The 23143-nt window shown below is 38.8% G+C and overlaps 2 protein-coding genes across 8 annotated transcripts; both read left to right on the forward strand.

The window, feature by feature from the left end:
* Positions 1–1594: 1594 nt before the first annotated feature.
* LOC120067079 (putative inactive histone-lysine N-methyltransferase SUVR2) lies at positions 1595–22930 on the forward strand. Of its 7 annotated transcripts, XM_090308021.1 has the most exons (13): positions 1609–1731; positions 2014–2086; positions 2607–2770; positions 2922–3133; positions 3223–3255; positions 3347–3788; positions 9812–10020; positions 10225–11073; positions 11208–11473; positions 12706–12772; positions 12985–13035; positions 21641–21737; positions 22558–22930. In XM_090308021.1, the coding sequence occupies exons 4-13, from the start codon at positions 2951–2953 to the stop codon at positions 22584–22586; spliced, it is 2226 nt and encodes a 741-aa protein (XP_090164147.1). In that variant the 5' UTR covers positions 1609–1731; positions 2014–2086; positions 2607–2770; positions 2922–2950; the 3' UTR covers positions 22587–22930. The 7 variants fall into 7 exon arrangements, with proteins under 7 accessions (XP_090164145.1, XP_090164147.1, XP_038874397.2 ...); XM_090308019.1 differs by having other exon boundaries at positions 1595–1731; positions 9812–11073; XM_039018469.2 differs by having other exon boundaries at positions 1645–1731; positions 2607–2797; positions 9812–11073.
* On the forward strand, positions 4424–6286 carry LOC150032224 (uncharacterized). The gene is made up of 2 exons (XM_090308023.1): positions 4424–5769; positions 6090–6286. Exon 1 carries the CDS (start codon positions 5028–5030, stop codon positions 5724–5726), a length of 699 nt encoding a protein of 232 aa, XP_090164149.1. The 5' UTR covers positions 4424–5027; the 3' UTR covers positions 5727–5769; positions 6090–6286.
* Positions 22931–23143: the final 213 nt, after the last annotated feature.

Here is a 23143-nt window from a genome sequence, read left to right on the forward strand (position 1 = left end):
TTTGTGATGATGTATATTAGGATTGTTGAAGGTTGAAGTTTCGACATACATAAGTCGAAACTTCAACCCTCGACAATGAAGATAAGTGGGTGAAGGAAATCTCGCTAATTTTGTGATGATGATCTCGCTTTAGAAGGAAATCTCGCTAATTTTGTGATGAGGATCTCGCTCTATAAGGGAATCACGTTAGAAATGTGGGCTGAATCTCGCTGGTGAGGTGAGCATCGCTAGGAAGACAGTTTGTTAAAGAAATCTTGATCTGAGGATTTCGCTCATGAGAATCTCGCTCATAATTGTTTTCCCTTTATTTACTTTCCATAGAAATATATATACATGACCAGTGAGAAAAAAAAACTAATAATCATTAGTGAAAAAATAACAACAATAACAAAATTTTGTTACAACTAATAACTATAATTGAGTAAGTTTAATGAAAGTGCATATATTAAAATTGGCTATAATTGAATAAGTCTGAAAAAATATGGTCAACCTTGATTTTATTATCAAGTGAATTAAAAAAAGGCGAAATAAGTAAATAGAATAGTAGAGAAGAGTGAGGGTAAATTCACTCAAGATAGGTGTGAGGGTAAAGAATAATGTAAAACTTTATTGATTATAATAAAAAATTTGAATATACAACCGTAGACTCCATGAGGTTGCGAATGATCCGAACCAGGTTCTTGCTATATGTAGTGACAACCAAAGCTATATGGAGGAAATTCATTATATGTACGATATACCTATTGTTCCTCCACCAGCTCCTAGACGTAGAGGACCTGTTCGGGAAGAGGATGAGTTTGATGAGGTTGCACATAATGTGGAAGAGTTGCCCCTGTGATGTAGACGCAGAGTCAAACTGACTATGTTAGTCCGATGATGATGCCAACATCTGGTTCAAGACATTATGACTCAGAGGCTGGTCCTTCGTCTTCATACGTGCATGGACATAATCGGGGTCGTGAAGAGCATAATGAATATTTATATTATAAAGCACCTGCAGAGGTACCAGAGTAACATTAAGAAGAACCCGAGCAACCTCAAGTTCGAAGTCGACGACGACAACTAACTCGAAATCGACGACATCCACCTTGTGGGACACATTGATTTTTGTAATTATTTTTATATAATGAGATATTTAATTTACATTTTTTTATTTCATGAGATATTATTATTTTTTAATTTATTCTTTTTAGAGTTTAAATAAAATAATAAAATATTTTTAGAAATTGTTTTATAAAATGAAAAATTAAAAAAAAAGAAAGGAAGAAAGAAAGAAGAAGGTGAAATGTGATAATTAAAAAAAAAAAAAAAGAAAGGACAAGGTCGAGGTTCAAAATTCAACCTACCTTGGTCGAATTTTGAACCCTTGAGTTATTAAAAGAAAAAAAAATATTTTTACAGATAGTTTGAAAACAACCTTATTTTCCTAAATAGTTTATAAAAGAACAATATCTTTTTAATTTTTTCATTCTCGAGTTACTTAATTGTACACTCAAAATACAGACTTTTTAAATGACTTCCTAAACATGCACTCCAAAATACAATTTTCTTAAATTTAGACTACCTAAATCTCCTAATCTAATTCGGAAGCTTTAACAGATTTAGGATTTCAAACCAGTGCGTCTTAGTGGTTACACTTGTACGTCTCGCTCCACTCCCATTGTTACAAAAGCGACTTTCTTGTTTCGCTGACAGACAAAGTGCAGACTCTATTACGAATTTGTTTCACTGGTCTGTAAAATTTCTCCATTTTATTCTCTCTTTACCCTCTCCTTCCTTTTTTTTCTCTGCCAGGGCGCTCAATTTCAAATGATTTTCTCCTCTTCCCTCCCTCTTACTCTCTCTCCTACTTCCCTTTTCCCCGCCTACTAATTTCTCTGCTGTCTTCTTCCATTTCTGTTGTACATTTCCCCATTTTCTTCCTCCCCTACCAAATGTGGGAGGTTTCAAGAAACCCCATCACTCAATTTCATGCTACTTCTCACTTAAAACCATCCTGCATTTCTTTTTCAGCTTTCTTGTCTCTTGGGGTTTCGTGGGTCGAATCGATCTTCAAGGTTTTGCCCTCTTCATTTCTGTTTACTTGGTAAGTTCTTCGCTTTCGATTCTTTTCCTTATTGGGGTTTAGGGTTTTCTTTTCGCGGGTAAGATTTTATTGACAAATGTTGTTTCTTATTTGAATCACATGGGGTTTAGTCATATACCTGTAATGATCAAGATGTTCCAGTTGATTTTGCATGCATTCTTGTATTTTATACTCTTTTACTGTCTGGTTAAGCATAGCTGCTTTCTACTGCTTACCCTCCTCCTCCACCCTTTTGGCCAAATGGCTTGTCCTGAAGTATTTAGTTTAGCTGGAGACGAGGGGAAAGTAGAAAACCTTTGGTGGAAAATGTAACGATTCTTTAAAACTGACAAGCTATGGAAGTTTATGGTTGATGTAATTCTAACAAATGTAGGCACTTAGTCAAACATAAAGAACATTTCAGTTTTAACTTGGAAAGTTTATGGTTGAATAGAACTTTCTTCTTGTTGCGTAAACAAAATATAAGAACTTCATATATTGAATGGAAATTTGCTTTGCGCTTGATGTTTCAATGCTACAGATTGGCAGTTCTAGAAAATTTCCGAGAACGATCCGGAAGGAGATGTGATGCATACTCGTAGCGTGGAAGGAAACTTATCAATGCTCTATTGACAGATGCAATATTCTTTTTGTGGTTAGGGGCTTTGTTTGCTTTGTGTATTCATGTTTCCTACGGCATAGCAGGCAAGTCTATGCTCTATGACGGGGGTGGTACTTTACGTTAAATCCTTCAGCTTAGAATGTGCAATTATGTTAATGTTTTTGACAAGTGGTTATAAGATGGGCCTCCGTAATGCTCAAGTAAAAAGTCTTGATGTGTTTCTAAAAAATGTAGGCACTTTCGTCTTTTGGATCAGAATAAATATGGCTCCAAATCCTCGCGTTACAAAAGCTTTTCGTGCAATGAAGGAGATTGGGATCAGTGAAGATAAGACAAAACCGGTCTTAAAGAAACTCCTGAAATTGTATGATAAGAACTGGGAACTTATTGAAGAAGAGAACTATAGAGTTCTTGCAGATGCTATATTTGATGAGGAAGAGAGTAAGGTACATTCTACCAAACTCCTTTAATTGTATCTTTTTCCTTTTATGTGCTCTGTTTCAATTTCTCACATATGTTATGTATCATCTTTCAGGTTACAGAGGAGAAGAAAAGTCAGAATTCTCAAGTGTGTACTCATTATCTTGCTTGATGTGAGGTCTTATTCTGACCCTCTTAGCTGTGCTTATATTTGCTGTCTTTGTTTTTGTTAACAATAGGTGGAAGATTTTGGGGAAGATGTTCAGGTGCCTGATGAGCCAGAACGCCCTCTGAAAAGGTTGCGCTTAAGAGGCCAAGAAACCCAGGTGGATGGGATGGCTTTAAAAAAGCCCAAATTGGAAGAGGATGCATTTCCTGAAACTAGTTCCCAACAGCAAATGCAGTTAAGTGGGCCTAAGAGATCTGAAACTGGTCCAAGTTCTTCTCGTCGTGTAGACAAAGGGAAGGAACCTGCATCACCCCGTGTGGTTACAAGAGTGAAAAAATCTAGCTTAGAGAGACCATCTGCTGCTGTGCGTATTAAGGAACCAGGGGCTGAGGCAGGTGTAAAAAATTCCATAGTGAGGGCATCTGGGACTCATGCGTTGCTCAAACCTAAAGATGAGCCAATTACTGATGATGCATTTACAAATGAGTTGCCTATTGCTGCGATTCATCCAGGTCATTAGATACTTTCTTTAGATAATAGATTAACAATAAAAATTGCAGTATGATGTTGTTTGGTCGAACATACTTGTTCTAATTTGAGGCAAGATTTGATAGGTGCAGTTAGAGTTTAATTGAAATTAAAATATATCAAACTGTAGTATGTAATAATCATAATTGAGAAGCTTTAAAATAAGACCTGTGTTTTAGAATATGCAAATTTTATTGCTGTTGTTACTCATCTCAGGAAAGGGAGTAAAACATAAGTTAAATACTGGAATACCTTACATGGTACGAATTTTACAGTGCACATCAGTAATTTGTGCTCAAATTCAATCGTTCAAATCAAACATTGGAATTTAACATTGAAGTTTAAATTGAAGACAGACATAATGAAATACGTGTAAAATTTTAGATGATTGATACATTGTTATAATTGTCGAAAAAGGGTTGGTTTGCCCTAGGGTTTTATTTGTAATTCTCTTATGGGCCTAGGGCTTCCTGTCTGTCTATTTATTTGAGGAGTCTTTCTATATTTCAGGGTAACAAAATAATAAGATTTGATCGTAGTTTTTTCTCCCTGGCCTAGGGTTTTCCACGTAAATTAGTGTGTTTTCTCTCTTCTTCTTTTATTTTTATCATGGTATCAGAGCAAGGGGACGAAACTCTAGGTCATCATTGATGAGTCTCCTTCGACGACCAATTTTGAGATAGCTGACACGATTAAGGAAGCTGTCTAACAATACCTAGAGACCGCCTTACCTCGACTTCTTTAACAAATGAGTGCCGCCGAAACGACAACCCAATCCGTTGACAGACAGATCGGATTGCGCCCAATCAAAGAGAATCGGCGTCCAGATCTGAGCAATGCCCAGCCACCCTTCAGCCGCGGACTCATCGATCTCCCAGGTGCAGATGGTGTTCGGCGGACAGATCCGGTCGCAGCAGCTTTCGCGCACAACCCGGTCGATCTCCCAGCAGTCGATCGCGCACAACCTTCCTCGAATCCAGAACAGATGATGGCGACCAGATCTGTCAATCTTCCAGCAGCTTTCGTGCACAACTCGGTCGATCTCCCAGCAGGCTTTGCGCAACCCAATAGGCTTCGATCGACAGCCCTAGGGGTCGAAGCCGCGGCGACCTTTCTGCTTCGACTAGCTGCGGCTTCGTCGGTGGGTTTTCTGACCAGCGACCTCCGGTGGGGATCGGCCAGTCCTCTCTGACTGCAGTGACGGCGGTCTGGTCGCTTTTCCGATGAACTCTCTGGCAGGTCTGATCGGGGTGTGTTCTGATGAGATTAAAAGCAGACTGTTACTTTACATGGCGATTGCCAAAGAGATCTGGGATGCAGTACAACAGTCGTATTCGCAGAAGCAGAATGCATCCCGCCTTTATACCTTACGCAAACACGTCCATGAATGCAAGCAAGGAGCTATGGACGTCACGTCATACTTCAACAAATTGTCCTTGTTATGGCAAGAAATGGACTTATACCGTGAAATTATCTGGAGATGTACACATGATGGGACGCAGTATTCCAAACTTGAGGAAGCTGATCGAGTGTATGATTTTCTGGCTGGGTTAAATTCGAAATTTGATGGTGTTCGCAGCAGGATCCTGGGCCAACGTCCCACACCGTCACTGAGGGAGGTGTGCTCTGAAATACAACTCGAAGAAGACAGGTCTAGGGCCATGAATATTTCAGTAGTTACGTCTACTGAGGCTACTGCTTTTGCCACCAAGGCATCTGGATCAAACAGTGACAAGAAACCTCCACCTATCTGTGAGCATTGCAAAAAACCATGGCACACGAAAGACCATTATTGGAAGCTTCATTGCAAACCTCCAAATTACAAACGACGTCAGTCACAGGACAAGGTTGGTCCTGGACGGGCTTTGGTCAGCGATTCGGCTAATGACAAGACCTTGACTTTGCCTCAAGCTGACAGTTAGAGTAACTTAAGTGCTGTTGGGGTCAGTGCAATTGCATACTCAGGTACAACTCAATCTTTTGGTTTTATTAGCATTAATGGTAAACGGCCTTGGATTGTGGACTCTGGAGCAACAAATCATCTGACCGGGTCTTTTGATCATTTTATATCATATCACCCGAGTGCCGACAATGAAAAGATTAGAATCGCAGATGGGTCCTTTGCCCCTGTCGTAGGGAAAGGATATCTTTCTCCGTTTGATGGTTTGGTATTGCGTGATGTGCTGCATGTTCCTAAAATTTCGTATAACTTACTTTCTGTTAGTAAAATTACAAGGGACCTGAACTGTCAGACTGTTTTCTCACCAGACATTGTTTTGTTTCAGGATCTGAGCTCGGGGACGACGATTGGCACTGTCCAGCACGATAGGGGGCTCTATTTCCTGGTTGCTGAAACTTCCTTTAAGGATGGTTATAGGACTAGTTTTGTTTCTTTGAATTTCTCTACTGTTGAGACTGATTTTATGTTATGACATTACCGTCTGGGACATCCTAATTTTCAATATATGAAGTATCTTTTTCCGCATTTATTTTATGATATTAATATATCATCCTTACAGTGCGATGTGTGTATCCGGACTAAACAAAGTCGTGTTTCGTTTCACTCTCAACCCTACAAGCTGTCCAAACCGTTCAGTCTTATCCATGTGATGTCTGGGGTCCCTCACCAACTACTACCTCTATAGGCAAATGTGGTTTGTCACCTTTATTGACTATCACACCAGATTAACTTGGGTCTTCCTTTTGACCGATAAGTCTGAGGTGTCCTCTGTTTTTTTATGCGACAGTAGAAACCCAGTTCAACACAAAAATTGCCATTTTACAGAGTGACAACGGGCGTGAATTCATTAATCACTCATTTCGGGACTTCCTGGTATCTAAAGGAATTATCCATCAAAGCTCGTGTGCCTATACTCCCCAACAAAATGGAGTAGCCGAGAGGAAAAATAGGCATCTAGTTGAGGTCGCTCGTTCCCTTATGATATCTACCTCTCTTCCTTCCTATCTGTGGGGCGATGCTATCCTCGCTGCAGCCCACCTTATCAACCGCATGCCTTCCTATGTCTTATCCTTCCATACTCCTCTTGATTGTTTCAAAGAATTGTATCCCAACACTCGGTTAATTCCTGATGTACCTCTGCGGGTGTTTAGATGTGTTGTCTTTGTCCATACCCACGGTCCCAATCGTACGAAATTCACTCCTCGTGCCCAGAAATGTGTCTTTGTTGGGTATCCTCTCCATCAACGTGGGTACAAGTGTTATCATCCCTCGTCTCGGAAGTACTTTGTGTTTATGGATGTCACCTTTCTCGAGGATCAACCGTTTTTCCCGTTAGTCCTCTTCAGGGGGAGCGTACTAGTGAAGAGGCTAGCTGGTCCACGTACTCCATTCCCCTAGAGGTGTTGGCTGAACCTGAACATCCTAGCCCTGTTCTTCCTAATCCTGTTCTTCCCACTAATCAAGTCCCTTGGATAACTTACTACAGGAAGAATCTTAGAAAGGAAACAGTGCTGCCTGTCGCTTCTCCGGCTCCAGTTCATGAGTCTGACTTGGTCTCCGTTCCAGGTATGAATATTCCTGTTTGTGAGACTAATGATTGTGTTGAGACTAATAATTGTATAGTGGACAGAGATATAGAGATTGATGCAAATGATGAGAAAATAGAGGAAATTGAGGAGGATGGAGAAACTGATGGAGAAGACAACACTGAAGAAATAACTCTAGCAAACGAGAATAGTGGAAGGGAAGGTGATTGTGTGGGAAGTCTTTCTAACGAAAGATCCATAGATCAGATGACTAGCTGTAGTAAGGAACGTGAAGAAGAGGAAAACCGTGATGCGTCTCTTGATCTTCCAATTGCCTTGAGAAAAGGGATTAGGTCATGTACAAAGTTCCCTATGCATTGTTACATGACATATAGTAACCTATCTCCTGAGTTCAAGGCTCTTACTACCAGTCTAGATACGGTAATGGTTCCAAGTAATATATGAGTGGCAATGGAAACTCCTGAGTGGAAGGTTGCAGTTATGGAAGAAATGAGAGCTCTAGAGAAAAATGGAACATGGGAACAGGTTGCTCTTCCTGAGGGGGCACAAGACTGTTGGATGTAAATGGGTGTTTACTGTCAAGTACAAATCCGATAGCTCAATTGACAGATACAAGGCGAGACTGGTAGCCAAAGGCTTTACCCAGACCTTTGGTATTGATTACTTTGAGACATTCTCTCTTGTGGCCAAGCTCAATACGATCCGGGTACTGTTATCCGTTGCTGTTAATAAAGATTGGCCTTTGCACCAATTGGATGTGAAGAATGCGTTTCTTAATGGAGAACTCGAAGAAGAAGTCTATATGAGCCCTCCACCCGGCTTCGAACACTAGTTTAACCATCGGGTTTGTAGATTGAAGAAGTCACTGTATGGGTTGAAATAGTTGCTAAGAGCTTGGTTTGACAAATTCACCACGTTTGTTAAAGCTCAGGGGTATGATCAGGGGCACTCAGACCACACGTTGTTTACAAAAAGGTCGAGTTCAGGAAAGACCTCAGTACTTATTGTGTACGTAGATGACATTGTTCTGACCGGTGATGATACTGATGAAATTATGAGACTTAAAACAAAGATGGCTAAAGAATTTGAAATTAAAGATCTGGAAAAATTGCGATACTTCCTTGGGATGGAGGTGGCTCGATCGAAAAAAGGTATCTCTATCTCACAACGAAAGTATACTTTAGATCTCCTCAAAGAAACAGGGATGACTGGGTGTAAACCTGTAGACACCCCTGCAGAGTATAATGCCAAACTGAGTAATGTTAGTAATGGAGCTCCTGTTAGCAAAGAGAGAGATCAGTGATTAGTCGGAAAGTTGATATATTTATCTCACACAAGATCTGATATATCATATGCTGTGAGTGTTGTTAGTCAGTTCATGCAAGCTCCCTATGAGGAACATATGACAGCCGTTGAACGCATCCTACGGTATTTAAAGGGCACTCCTGGTAAAGGTCTTCTGTTCAGGAAGTCTAGTAAATGTGGTATAGAAGCATATACAGATTCAGACTGGGCTGGATCTGCTGTTGATAGAAAGTCTGTGTTTGGATATTGCACGGTTGTCTGGGGCAATCTGGTTACATGGAGAAGTAAGAAACAGGGAGTGGTCGCTCGGAGTAGTGTAGAAGCCGAGTACAGGGCCATGAGTTTGGGGATATGTGAAGAGATCTGGTTGAAGAACGTATTAACAGATCTTCGACAAGACAGTGAGCTTCTAATGAAATTGTTCTGTGACAATAAAGCAACAATAAGTATTGCCAACAATCCGGTCTAGCACGATAGAACCAAACACGTCGAGATTGACAGACATTTTGTTAAAGAAAGACTGGACAATGGGAGTATATGTATTCCCTACATCCCTTCAAATCAGCAGATTGCAGATGTCCTTACAAAGGGGTTGTTAAGACGAAGTTTTGATTACTGTGTCAGCAAGTTGGGTTTGATCGATATTTACGCCCCAACTTGAGGGGGAGTGTCGAAAAAGGGTTGGTTTGCCCTAGGGGTTTATTTGTAATTCTCTTATGGGCCTAGGGCTTCCTGTCTGTCTATTTATTTAAGAAGTCTTTTTGTATTTCAGGGTAACAAAATAATAAAATTTGATCATGTTTTTTTCTCCCTGGTCTAGGGTTTTCCACGTAAATTAGTGTGTTTTCTCTCTTCTTCTTCTTTTATTTTTATAAATAATTAATATAAGTTGTGGTAAAAATCCAGCTACAAAAATAAAAAGGTTAATTTTAAGGTATTATGTAAAGATAAAAGAACCAGTTGAGTAAATGGTAAAAATTACTTCCAAGAATGAACAAAATCTTTAAACTACTGAAGTATGAAGATTGCTAAAAATGAATTGATATTTACCACTGTGAATCCCTCATAAGAATGAGAAGATCATTTTGCTAATGAAATCAATCATTCAAAAGTGATATTCTGTGGAATCTTCAACCTGCAGATTGTTTCTAAATTCTAACTGCTGGATTACTTTCCTTTGTGAAAACTTTAACAGATTCTTCAAGAAAAGAAAACCATTCCATTGCAAATGATTCAGTTAGGAAGGCAGATGGCCAAGTTGCTCAAGGATCATATCCTTCAGATGGAAGTAACAAAGGTGTTGGTATAGAAACCTCATGTAAGAGGATTACAGGCAGTGAGCTTGCAACTGTCATGGAAGAATTACATCCTAACTTAGAGATTGCATCGTCACCCCTGGGAGAGGTAAAAATTTCTTTGTGCTGCGACTCCACTTTTGGACGACCAGATTTCCGTATGCCTAGTCGTGATGCAGTTATAAAATATATGGAGGAAAAATGTCTGCAGTCATATAAAATCATTGACCCCACATTTTCTGTTATGAAACTGTTGAGTGATATGTGTGAGTGCTTCTTGGAATTGGGAACTGATTCTCCTGATGAACGACAGGAAGGTTCAATTAGTAGAGTTCCACTTCTAGATGTAATGGAGAATTCAGATCCAATGGATACTTCAGGGACTGTTGCCAATGAAGAAAATTTGAATCTACCCACTTTTGTGAATGAACCAGTCAGTACCATCTCTGATGGAAAACTTGCACCACACGTTCCTAGTATTGTAGAGTTTTCAAGTGTTTCCAATGACCAGATTATCCATGAGACCTCTAAAAGCAGCAAAGAAATACCAAATGGTCATTCTGAAGATGAAGCCAGAAAGGAGTTTGATAATCTTGAGCCTGCAAATCCACACAATTTGATGGTTGTTTCACAGAGTCAACAAGCTACTGATGAATTAAGCTTCTCTCATGACGTGGATGATATAACCAAGGGAGAAGAAAGGGTTCAAGTTTCTTGGGTGAATGAAATTAATAAAGAGCATCCACCATTCTTTCACTATATACCTCGCAGTCTAATTTTCCAAAGCGCTTTTGTAAATTTCTCTCTCTCTCTGATTGGTAATGATAATTGTTGCCAGTCTTGTTTTGGAAATTGCCTTACATCTTCTGTCCCTTGTGCTTGTGCACGGGTAACCGGGGGGGATAAGTATGCATACACAGCAGAAGGTCTTGTTAAGGAAGATTTTCTGGAAGAGTGGATCTCTCTTGCTCGTGAATCTCAAGGTAACCACCAGTTCTATTGCAAAGAGTGTCCTCTTGAAAGATCAAAGAATGATGATTGTTTAGAACCCTGCAAAGGCCACTTAGAGAGGAAGCTTATAAAAGAATGTTGGAGTAAATGTGGTTGCAATAAGCATTGTGGTAATAGAGTGGTGCAGCGAGGAATAACTTGCAAATTGCAGGTACAGTTCAAATCATACCTCTCGTTCTCTCTCTCCCGCCCTCCCCTCCACTTTCTACGTCTGTCTCTATGTAGAAACAGATAATATGCACGTCTTTGGCTATAGCATATATTTGAAAATTATTTCTGTTTCAGGTGTTTTATACTTCAGAAGGAAAAGGATGGGGCCTTCGAACCCTTGAAGACCTACCTAAAGGCTCTTTTGTTTGTGAATATGCCGGAGAAATATTAACCATTTCAGAAATGTATCATAGAAAGTTGCAAAGCACCAAAAATGGGGAGCATACCAACCCAGTATTATTAGATGGCTTTTGGAATAAAGTGGGGCCTTTCAAGGAGGAAAAAGCTCTCTGCTTGGATGCAACAAACTTTGGGAATGTTGCCAGATTTATCAATCACAGGTATTTGATTAAACTTCATAGAATTGAAGCTTCCTTTGTCTCCTACTTTCCTCCATGTTACCCACGTATCTACTATTTGGTGCTGATTTTACTTTCTATACCCTTTGTACTATTTTAAAAAATATATATATTTAAATTTTTATGGGAACTGTAACTTCTTTGTTCATCGCTCCCTTTGTCATTACTCTTGAAATCTTCATTTTTCGATTTTCGTCTTTTCTTTTTGTGTTAACTTCATTGAGATATTTCTGTAATAGTGTTTACTGATTAATCTGATTTCTGGTATCATATCTGTTAAATAACAAAACTCGTTGAAGACAATTACCTAATGAACCTTGAGGTATTCTTGGAGCTCATGTTAGAGCTAATTTGTGAGAAGGAATGGATTCAGATGAAGGAATTTGCTCTCCCTTTAATGATTGGAGTTATAACACTGATGAGGGTTTGAAACTTGAATAGATTGTTCCTGTCTGTGATGTTGATGTTTCTGGCTTTGTAATCTCCTTTCTAGTATTCAAGATACAAATTAGTTGGCTATGATTTGTATTCTAATATCACTAGATCAATAGCACAGGTTAGATGTGAGTTGTGGTTATTGGCGTCCCTTGGGAAGTTTTGTGACTATTTGAGTTATCTGTGTTCATTCCAAATTCAGAAGGTTTCAGCGTATTATGCTGTAATAAGATTGTGTCAATGTCATAGCCTTCAAGTAGTAAAGATGAATAGTTGATACAAGGATCTGATGTATGGAAGTTCTATTTATGAAGAGACGTGGGGAAAAACAGTAAAAGGCCTTGGACTCACTAATGTTTCATGGCTTGGACACTCTTGGGGCTCTCGGGTTGGAGTTTCAAGTGATCTATATGATTATGTGTTTATCCCTAGTTTAGAACCTGATGAACATTTAGAGGTCTGGATATTAAAAGGGAGTATATATAATGGGTGCCAGAACAAAACACAAATCTCTCTTAATGAACATTGTGTATGAGCTGGCTGAGTGAAAAAAAGGTTAAGGTTTTCCAGAAGTGCCAATACCAAGCTGAAACATATCTATAGTCCTTTTTTTTTTTATTTTATTTTTTTGTAACAAAGATAGTTATGCTATCCTAGTGTATGTATTTCTGAAACTGTCGCTGTAGCTCATGCAAAAACCTGTTCTGTTAGGCAGGCGTTTGTATATTCTGATCTAGTTATTACATAATCTAATTTATCTCTCTTTTCAAATTTATCAGATGCTTTGATGCAAACTTGGTTGACGTTGCAGTTGAGATAGAGACTCCGGATCATCATAATTATCACGTATCGTCTCTCGCAAGTTTTGCCTTTTCTTTATCATTTTTGTGTCAGCCGTTCTTTCTCTACCATAGTGATCAACCTTTTTTTCTTTTTCTTGTTTTTTTCCTCCTCTTCTTTTTCTTTTTTTCTTTTTTTTTTTTTTTTTTTTTTTTTTTCTGGAACAAGAAATTAACTACCATAGCGATCATCTTATTCAGTTCCTTCCGTCTTTGCAGCTTGCCTTATTCACTACAAGAAAAATAGATGCCATGGAAGAGCTAACTTGGGTCAGTGGATATTATATATAATCATTGTTTGGGTTTATTTGTTTGCATAAATTTTTATGACTTGGTGGACTTTTACCAATCATGTCCTTATAACTGAGGCCTTACGTAGAAGACATCACAATGAGAGATACCTAATTGAGGTGATAAACTGTGTCTTGGCTGCAAGAGTTTCCGCATTGGTTATATTGTGGTATCTCTCATTGTGACATGTTCTAACTAGGCTTATGAACCCATTTTCTATGCATATTAGGCTTATAGATGGGAAAGCAATGAGACAATAAACCGTGTCTTGGCTGCAAGAGTTTCTGCATGAGTTATAGTATAACAACGTACCCGTTCTTCCTATTGCTTTCATGGACCTTTATATATATCTCTGTATATATGTGTGTATTTTGATAAGAAACAGAGAAATAAATTAATCACAAAAGAAAGGAGCACAACCTAAGGGCAGGGGTAGAGGAAACCCCCTCCCAGAAAAAAAAAGGAAAAAAACTAGACGATAAGAGCCTTCCAGTTGTTGATAATCATAAGAAGGCTTTAATTACAAAAGTGTTCGGTGTAATTTGTGTACCACCAAGAGGCTGTATGCTGAACAGAAGGCCAAAAAGAATCAAAAGAATTAGACTTATCTACAAAAGTTCTACTATTCCTCTTGTTCCAAAGACACAACAAAAGAGCACGCGTTGCATATCTCCAAAGGATTTCACATTTATCACCAAAACGTGGCACCATTAAGACCATCAAACATCTAGTTGTCAATCTTTTTAGGAAGACAAGTAGCCAGCTCAAATGTGTTAAAAAGGAGACTCCACCTTTTCGTGACAAACTCACACGGTAAGAATAAGTGATCCAAATCCTCCGCCTCTTTAAGACAGAGGAAGCATATGAAAAGGGAGAGGGATGATCTAGGAAACTTCTGTTGGAGCTTCTCATGAGTATTTAGACTTCTCAAAACAAGGGACCACAGGAAAAAATTTACCTTCTTGGGGATCCTAAGCTTCCACACTAGGTCAACCATCGGGAATTTACAATTCGAAGCCCCTTTTGTCAGATTTAGGAAAGTAGACTTAGTAGAAAATTTGCCCGAGGAGTCAATCTTCCACCGTAAGCTTTCCCTACTTCCATTTACCACCCATGAATTCAACGGTTGCAAGAGGGCCATGGAACTGTCAATTTCTCTGTCAAAAGAGATTTTTCCTCAACCCCAAATCCCAAGCTTGGTTCGACTGATTCCAACAAGCAGCCACAACATTTTTTTAGAGATAGCATAGATGTCTTGGTATAAGGTAGCAAGAGATGGAGAAGTACACCACCCATCTTCCCAAAACCTAATGTTTCTGCCATCTCCCACAATGAACTCAACAAAATTCAAAAAGTTCTCATTCTGTTGCATGATCCCAACCCATAATCTAAACTTTCTCTTCTATCTAGGCATAAGGGAACTCCAACCACAATCAAAAACCCCATAAATAGTGCTTATTACCCACCTCCACATAGCGTTCTCCTCGTGGCAAAACCTCCAAAGCCACTTCATCAAGAGGGCACAATTTTTCTGGCACAAAGTGCCAATTCTGAGCCCCCCCCCAATAGATTGTAGGGAGGGAGGTCCTATCCAGCCGACAAGGTGGGTAGCCGGTTTGCAAAGCCCCCCATTCCACACAAAGGCTCCAATAATCTTCTCCACCCGATTAATAGAACTCACTGAGGCAAGCATAAGGTAGAGGAAGTAACACGGTAAACGATTGAGAATTGACTTAGCCAAAGTAAGCCTACCACCTTTTGAAAGAACCAGCCCCCTCCACTTATCGATCTTCTTCAGGAACTTCTCCTCAAGAGCCTCCCATCCCTCAATGGGGGGAACCCCAAATAGTTGAAGGAAAGATTTTCCATTTTACACCTAAGAGATGAAGCCCAAGAAACAGTCTCCTCCCGGCTAAGATTAATCCTAATCAAGGAAGTTTTAGAGACATTTAGTGAAAGGCTCGATCCAGAAGAAAAATGTTCACAATTGACCACCAAGTCCTAATGTTTCCATCATCCCAAAAGCAAAACATCAAGGTATCGTCTGCATACTGCAAATGAGTGACTTCAACCGAAGGTTTTCCAAAGAAGAAGCCTCTATTCAATCTTTTTTCCCGACAATATCGAACCAAATTGCTGAAAGCATCCCCCAGAATTGTGAAAAGGAAGGGCGAAAAGGGAACCCCCCCGCCCCCCGCTGAAGGCCTCTCTCTGCCTTAATCTTCCCGTAGGTCTTCCATTTATGATAGCCGAGAAGTTAGTTGAGGAAAGGCAGCCCCATATCCAATTCCTCCATCTGTTTCTGAAACCCTTAAGCTAAAGGATTGCATTCAAGAAGGCTTAGTCGACTTTATCATATGCCTTCTCAAGATCAAGGTTCAGAAGAGCTCCCTTCTTACCACCTAACTTCCATTCCTCAAGAGACTCTGTCAAGATCACATTGAGAATTTGTCTTCCTTCCATAAATGCCATTTGGGAGTCATGAATAATTAAAGGAAGGATTTTCTTCAATCTATTGGCAAGCACCTTGGAGGTGATTTTGTAAAGAGAGGTCACCAGACTTATTGGTCTCTACTCGCAGACTCTAGTCGCTTTCTTCTTCTTAGGGATAAGGCTAATGTAGGTCTCATTGTAGCACTTGTTAATAGTGCTGTTTTTAAGAAACTCCTGGAACACTCCTAATAAGTCGCCTTTCAGAATGTTCCAAGTAGGGGTGAGCATCGGTTGGGATTCGGTTTTGGACTCAAACCGATGCCGATCATTGACTTATCGGTTTCCATCGGTTGGTTCTATTCGATTTTGGAGCTAGTGAACACGCTGTCCGTCCGACCACTCCGACGACCGGTTGGTTTTGATCGGTTTCGTGTAGCCGGTGAACTAACCGAACAAAATTTTGGTTGCCTTCATGTAGTCAATAAACTGAACAAAAAAAAAAGTGTTGATGGAGAAAAAAGAAAGAAAAGGAGAGAAAAAAAGTAAAGACGGAGAAAGAAAATGGGAAGAGAAACTGAGAAAGAAAAAAGGAGAAAATAAGGGGGAGAGAAAGGATAGGATTAGGATAAAAAAGAAGAAGATAGGAAGGAAGAAAAGAAGAATATGGACTATGGAGACGTTGGAAGGAGAGGGGAGTTGAAAGGATAGGAGTATAGAAACATTTTTAAAAAAAATTAGTAATGATAATTGGCACATTAGAAAGTGGAAAGACTACGAGATATATATATAAATAATCCTAATTTACGAACATTGGGAAGCGTGAAAGACCATTTGGTCTTTCTCAATGTACATTCATTAATGCATGCAACTGTATGGAATGGAAGGAAGCATTTGTTGTTTTTTTCTTTCCTTTTTATTTATTTATTTATTTTTTGTCGATTTGGTCGATGCAACACCTATTGGCTTGGTGACTGATAGGTTATCGGTTTTGCTATGTGTAAAACTGACTCCGACCATATATAATATTAGGTTGCTCGATCGAAGATAGTTCGGTCGGTTTTAGTCGGTTGACTCGGTTTATTGGTTCATGATTCTCATCCCTAGTTCCAAGACTTTTTATAAAACTCCTCAGTCATACCGTTTGGCCCAGACGACTTAAGGTTTCCCAAGTCATGAACTGCGACCCTAATTTTAGCTTCATCAAAGGGTTTTTCCAGAGCCAAGCTCGTTTGGGAGTTCATAGGGTTCCAATCCAACCCTTCAACAATAAATCGAGTGCTGTCCTCCTTCTTGTATAACTGTTGTAAAAAGCAATCACTTCGCCAACAATATCCTCCTCCCTGAGGAGAACGTTCCCCTTACTGTTTTCAAGCATAGAAATTACATTTTTGTTTCTTCGAGCTGACGTCATCTATGAAGAAAACTAGAGTTCTCATCCCCTTTTTGTAACCACTGAAGTTTACTTTTATGAGCCTAGGCACAATTCTCTTCAGTAACAATTTCTGCAAGAGCAGCCTTACAATTATCACTTTTATCAAGGCTCTCAAACTTTTTAAATAAAGTCTTCTTGGCTGCTTAAGTTACCGAAAACCTCCTTATTCCAGCTTTTTAAGATACCCTTTAGACCTCTCAATTTTTCCATAAAATCATAACCCGACCATCCCTCCACCTTCAAGCTATTCCACCAATTTTCCATGTTACTGCTAAACGAATGGTGTCCCAGCCACGTATTTTCAAATCTAAACGGAGTAGGAGCCCAAGACTGAGTTTCGAAGAAGGATCGGGAAATGGTCCGACGTAATATGCTGGAGCCTATCAGCCAACACATTACAAAAGAAATCCCTTCATGGCTTCATCACAAGGAATCTGTCTATCTTAGAAGCAGTAAACCTAGTCCTCGATCTGGACCAAGAGAAGGATCCATTTCTCAACGGGACTTCAACTAAGTCCATCTCTTCGATCAAAGTATTGAAAGTTTTCATAATTTTGGTAATGCATCCTTTGACACTTTTCTCATTAACCCATCTAACAACATTAAAATCACCACCTATGCACCAAAAGTCGTTACACAACTCGTAAAGATCAGAAATCTCCTGCCAGAAGTCATCTCTTTTTTTGTAGGAGCAAGGCCCATAGACCCCTGTAATCCACCCGTTAAAGTAAAAAACGGAGTTAAAATGATGGAAATAGAGAATAGACCTTGGATGGAGTCGATCACCAAAATAGTATCTTATTTCCACATCACTAGAATCCCATCAAACGAGCCTATAGCATCCAAGGCCACCTAGCCAATACGACAACTGCTCCAAACCGATTTCACGAAACTTTTATCAATTTTGCTAAGTTTAGTTTCCTAAAGAATGACCACATCCGGATTGAATCCAACTATAGTCTCCTTAACCAGACTCTTTTGGGGCCGCATTAATACCCCAAGCATCCATGAAAAAACTAACATGGATAAACCGAGGGGCCCTGATTGCTATCACTTCTCAATACTACTGGTGCTCTTTCTCAACTGCTAAGCAACGCTTTGACTTCTCTAGTCGTCTTTTTATTAGAGGCCCTATTTTTTTTCTAGAAATAGCTCTTATACATAGGTTGTATTCTAATAGCAATTCCACTATCTCCTTACTTAGGGGAAAAGGCTTTTGTTGAGTCGCACTTGGCTCAATTTCCATTTCACTTTCAATCTCGGCAATGTCCGCTTGCATCTTGAGGGAATTGCTTCACTTCTAACACTATCCATCTGACGATCTTCTTCCTCTATTCTTTTCTCGTTTTCCCTTGGAAAAAGCAAGTTTTGGTAATCCTCAGGGAGATCAATTTCCTGATCCTCCAAAGGGGAGAAGGGATTTTCTGTTGTCAAACTTATTGGGCTCGATTGGGAAGTGTTCGACGGGTGCTCAGAACCCAAGGTACTTTGGTGGTCGAGCATCTTCTTTGTGCTTTCGTTCGTTGATTCAACTGTGGACTGAACTTTTCCTCATTTGAGGAAAGTAAACCCTTGATTCTCCGCTGTGAATTTAATCTCCTTTTTCCCATGGGCTCTGGGTCCGTGTCCACCATGTTTTTTGAAATTTAAGCCTTGGGCTTTTCAAATCGGCAGTTGGCTCTTCATCTAATTGATGGGCTTGGCCCAATACTAAGACTTCACTTTTGGACGTTTCCCTACACGAGTCTAACATACCTCGGAGAAAAAAGGGGTTTTTTTCATACTGCTTCAGAGAAGTATCTGCCCCCTGCTCTGAGTCGTTCACATCAATCGTTGGGCACTCCTCTTTGTTCTCCATGCGCCAGATGTCCACTGGATTTGGATCCGAGTCTCCGGGTCCTCTGTAAAATCTCTTTGCCTCCTCCGACGAGAAGGTTCCATGGATTTTGGAAACTCTATCAGCAAGTTTGCATCCTGGAACATAACCACTTGAGCAAGAAATTCTTCACTGCCATTTTTAATTCTAACTTCTGCTGGAATCAACCCACAATAGTTTCCTTTGACTTTAATGGCCACTTCAAGGCATTCAATGAGGCTGGAGTTCTCACAAGCAAATTCCACGAAGCCACCAAAGAGCTCACCAACCGCCATAAAGACTTTCTCACTCCATAAATGCAGGGGAAAATTCTGAAGTCTCACCCACCCTCCATATGAGGGAACAACATTCATTCGACTATGTTTTTTGTAATCCCATCGTTTCGTTTTCAGCGTGATTGGGCCAAAGGTCACTCAACCTTGATTTAAGGCAAGAAGTCTGGCCATTTCACTATCAGGGCATTTCATGAGAGCTTTATCAGGAAGAAACGGGTTAATGATGAACTTTTGTTGCATTTGAAGTTGAATCATTTCTAATATTCTGCTCCAGTCATCGTGGAAATCCCTCTTTGCGACTATGCTAGTGTCATCCTAGCAAATCTTTCTTACCTCTTTTTTCCACTGTCTTCGTTCTCTTTCAGTGACCATTTGTTCACGCTCATCCTCCCCTTCACGGTGGGCCCTGTCATCCTTGTTCAGTGCCTGTGATCTAGCATTGGCATAAGATCGATCTCTTCTGCTATCGTCTCTGTGGTCTTTCACATTCTCTTCTCCATTCAAAAAATCTACCAGGAGTCATCTGAATGATGCCCAGCCTTTAAAATATTCCCTGAGGGGACATCGATGTTACTTTTTCTTCTCGAATTGAGGATCTGAGTAATTTCGAGGAAACTTCCCCTCTTGTTTGTAGTCTTCTGAACCCAGATAAAACCACCATTGCAGTCGGATTTTCGAAAGAACTTTTGCGGTTTCGAAGTGATTAGAACTTCTTCCAATGAATCAACCAGCCAAACTATCAACACTTCTTCCCATGTGATGGAGAACTTTCCGTTGAGGCGTGATTCCGTAAACCCTGAAAATTCTTCCCTTGCTGTGTTGATCGAACTGACAACTAAAGGATTTTTTTTCTATCTTTATCGTTAGTTTCCTTGTGGCATTATTCAAGGTTTTAAACCATCTTCATGTAGTTTCGTTCCCACACCCCAGAGAAGTTCCATAGGTATTTCGTTGTACACAGGCTTTCTCTCTTTAGCGTTGTATTCTTCCTTGATAAAAGTAACTAAACTAGAAGATCCCAGATAAAAAAAAATTTCTTTCCACAGTTTCTATTGAATTTGAAAAACAAACACCTCAATATTAACGTCAAGTTCTGCACTTCAGAACTCTGAACTGTATGAGAGACAGCCTGTTGATCTATATATATTTATTTATTTATTTCTTTCCAAAATGTCAATGAAACAAAAAATTACGATTAATCTGCAGCACAGGGAAAAAACAACATATTACCAATTCAAGAAGCAAACCACAATCAATTTGCTTGATCTAAGAGCTAAATGAGCCAAAAATCTTTTGCTAGAACTTAAAACCACCAAAAAAAAAAAAAAAAAACCTGGCAATGCAAACCAAAACCACACAACAAAAACACTTTGAATAGATAATTTTTTTCAGATTTTTTTAGCTAGAAACAAATTTCATAGATGAATGAAATACAAGTGTATTAACCCCAAACATCCAATGGTGGATTACATAGAAGTTCACCAGTTAAAAATTAAAGAAGATAAACTATAATCTGTAAAAGCATGTTTATTTTTACATGAATGCAGAGCACTGGAATGAAAAACAGAAAATCCATAAAATAATCAAAGGTATAGGAAGTGTCTCCATGCATCAATTCCTTTCTCCCAAAAAAAAAAAACCAGTGAAAGACTCGATTGAGAGCCATCCATAAGATTTTCTGTGCACTAGGGAAAGAAGATCAAAGATGTTATTAGGCATGGTCAGTGGCCAACCAAAAGCATCCATATTAGTCACCCAATATTTTGAAGCAAAGGAGCAGTGAACTGGTCCTCTAGATAGATAGGGATGTGTTGGAAGACGTTTTCAACAAGAAGGAAAAAAGGGAAGAAGAGAAGAAAACAGATTCTTCAGAAATATTGGGGATAAGATACTATATTTGTCTATAAATTTAGTATGATATAGTTTGATTTTTTACTTCATTAATTTAAAGAAAACAGTACTTTTAGCTTCGATGGAAGTAGGCATGTGTTCGTGAGATTTTATGTAATTGTCCTTTTGGCAAATTTTGGATTGGCCTCCTTTTTTAATGATTAGTTGTAGGTCTGGGTGTTTCCCTTTTTGTTGGGCTGTTTTTTGTATGCCTGTTATTTCATTTTCATTGAGCTGGTTTTCTTGTTTGGAAAAATGTGGATGGAGGGTTATTTTGTTGGAGAACAATATTTATGAACGTGTAATTTAATTTAATTCTTTTTAATAATGAACATATTAGTTAGTAATAAATTAAGAAAGCAACTACTTGGTTTTAAGCGAAGTTTAAAGTACAGGGCACTGAAGAAAGCATCTATTTAAGCATTTCTTGATGTATATTATGGTTATAACTTACAGATTTACCTCTCGGTTAATCTAGCTTCTTTGTCTACTTGGTGCATGCGGTAGTATAGTCATTCTCATTTCCTTTGAACTGTATATTTTCTTAACGAATGATGTTGCAGATTTGGTCGTTACTAAGTGGTGCTTAAAGTGCTTGTTTAGAATTTTTTCTTGGCACGTGATGTGATTCCTTGGACCATTCAAAGGGGCGTTACTGATATTTTGCTTTACCTGTAGGATTACGGCATTGATTTTGATGACCTCGATCATCATGTTAAGCCATTTCTCTGTCAATGTGGCAGCAAATTCTGCAGAAATATGAAACGATCTACTAGTAGGTTCTTGCTTTTCTTGCCCAGATTTTCCACTCTTATCTTGATAGAATTGGCGCATCCTTGTTTATTACCATGTGAACCTTGTTTCTTAATATTTCATGCCGATGTCATCGGCCTGATAATCTTGTCTATTTTCATGAACATATTGCTTCTTTAGTTCTGGAGATAAATTTTGTACTGTCCTACTTTTTCCATCCTTTTGGGGAACTATAAATTAAAATAAATGTGATATAATTCCTCCATAAATTAATACAATTGTTGCATTTAGTAGTTTATCTTTTTTTTATGCTACTATTCTGATGAATAAAAATCTTGATTAAAACGGATCAAACTGACTAATCTTCTTAAACACCAAAACTTTATGAGATCCTTTATAGCCTAGGTAGATGACGCCATCGGATCAACCATTATGGGATTCAAACATTAAAAATCTCTAGTGCTATGCAAAGTTATGACTTAAGAGTAGATGATCGTGCTTTATCTATGCATTTTATGGTGATTAGTAAATGTAAGTTTATAGTTTGCTGCACAATGTTGCCTCAAATGTTGAAAATTTAGTCGGTCCATGTGCTATACATCATCGTCTTGTTTTTCTTTTGATGCTTAGTGTTAATTTGTTCCATTATTGCTTTTGTTTTTGTACGATTTCTTTAAAGATCTCTTGTGTATGTCCGTGTGAGTGTGTGATTATTTTATATGCAAGTATATTTGAGCTGTGCTTATTGTGACATTCACAAACCAATGGACGCTTACCTGACTTACCTGTAGTTTCACTCTAAATTTTGCTGTGCTGACTCAGGATGACTCTATTTTACTCAGGATCTAAATCAGCATCAAGTACAAGATGAAGTGTGGGATGATGGGGCTAGTTTCTGTTTTGAATATCATGCAAAGATGAAGTTATTAGGAAGTATTGAAACCACAATGAATTTGGTTCAGCTGACTACTGTCTAATTTAGTTTTGAAGACTATGGTTCGGTTCGGGTAGTAAAGCTGAGGATCGATCGTGGATTCACATTATGTTTTTTTGCTGTTAGTTTGTGTATTACTACAATAATGTTCATAGATCTTTCATATCTGGCCATGATATTTAGTGGTGTTGAAAGTTTTGAAGAATGTAGTTGATATGATCTGGATCTGGTTGCTGCTGTTCTTGTTGGTAAAGGTGAATGAACATTTTGTTTTTGAGCTATTTTAAAAAATTTAGATAGACCGTGATAGATAGACTATTATATCTGTCTATCAACAATTGCGATAGACTGATATTTTATCATCTTTTGTAAATATTTTTACCAGTTTTATCATTTAAAATTATTATTATTTTTTTGTTTTTATGTTGACATAATTATCATTCATTATTGTCATATGAGAGTTTTGGATTGATAAAAAAAATGTTTCTAGGTGA

The sequence above is a fragment of the Benincasa hispida genome, chromosome 12, assembly GCF_027475165.1.
Source record: "Benincasa hispida cultivar pf3 chromosome 12, pf3_genome.v1.1, whole genome shotgun sequence".
Lineage (NCBI taxonomy): Eukaryota > Viridiplantae > Streptophyta > Magnoliopsida > Cucurbitales > Cucurbitaceae > Benincasa > Benincasa hispida.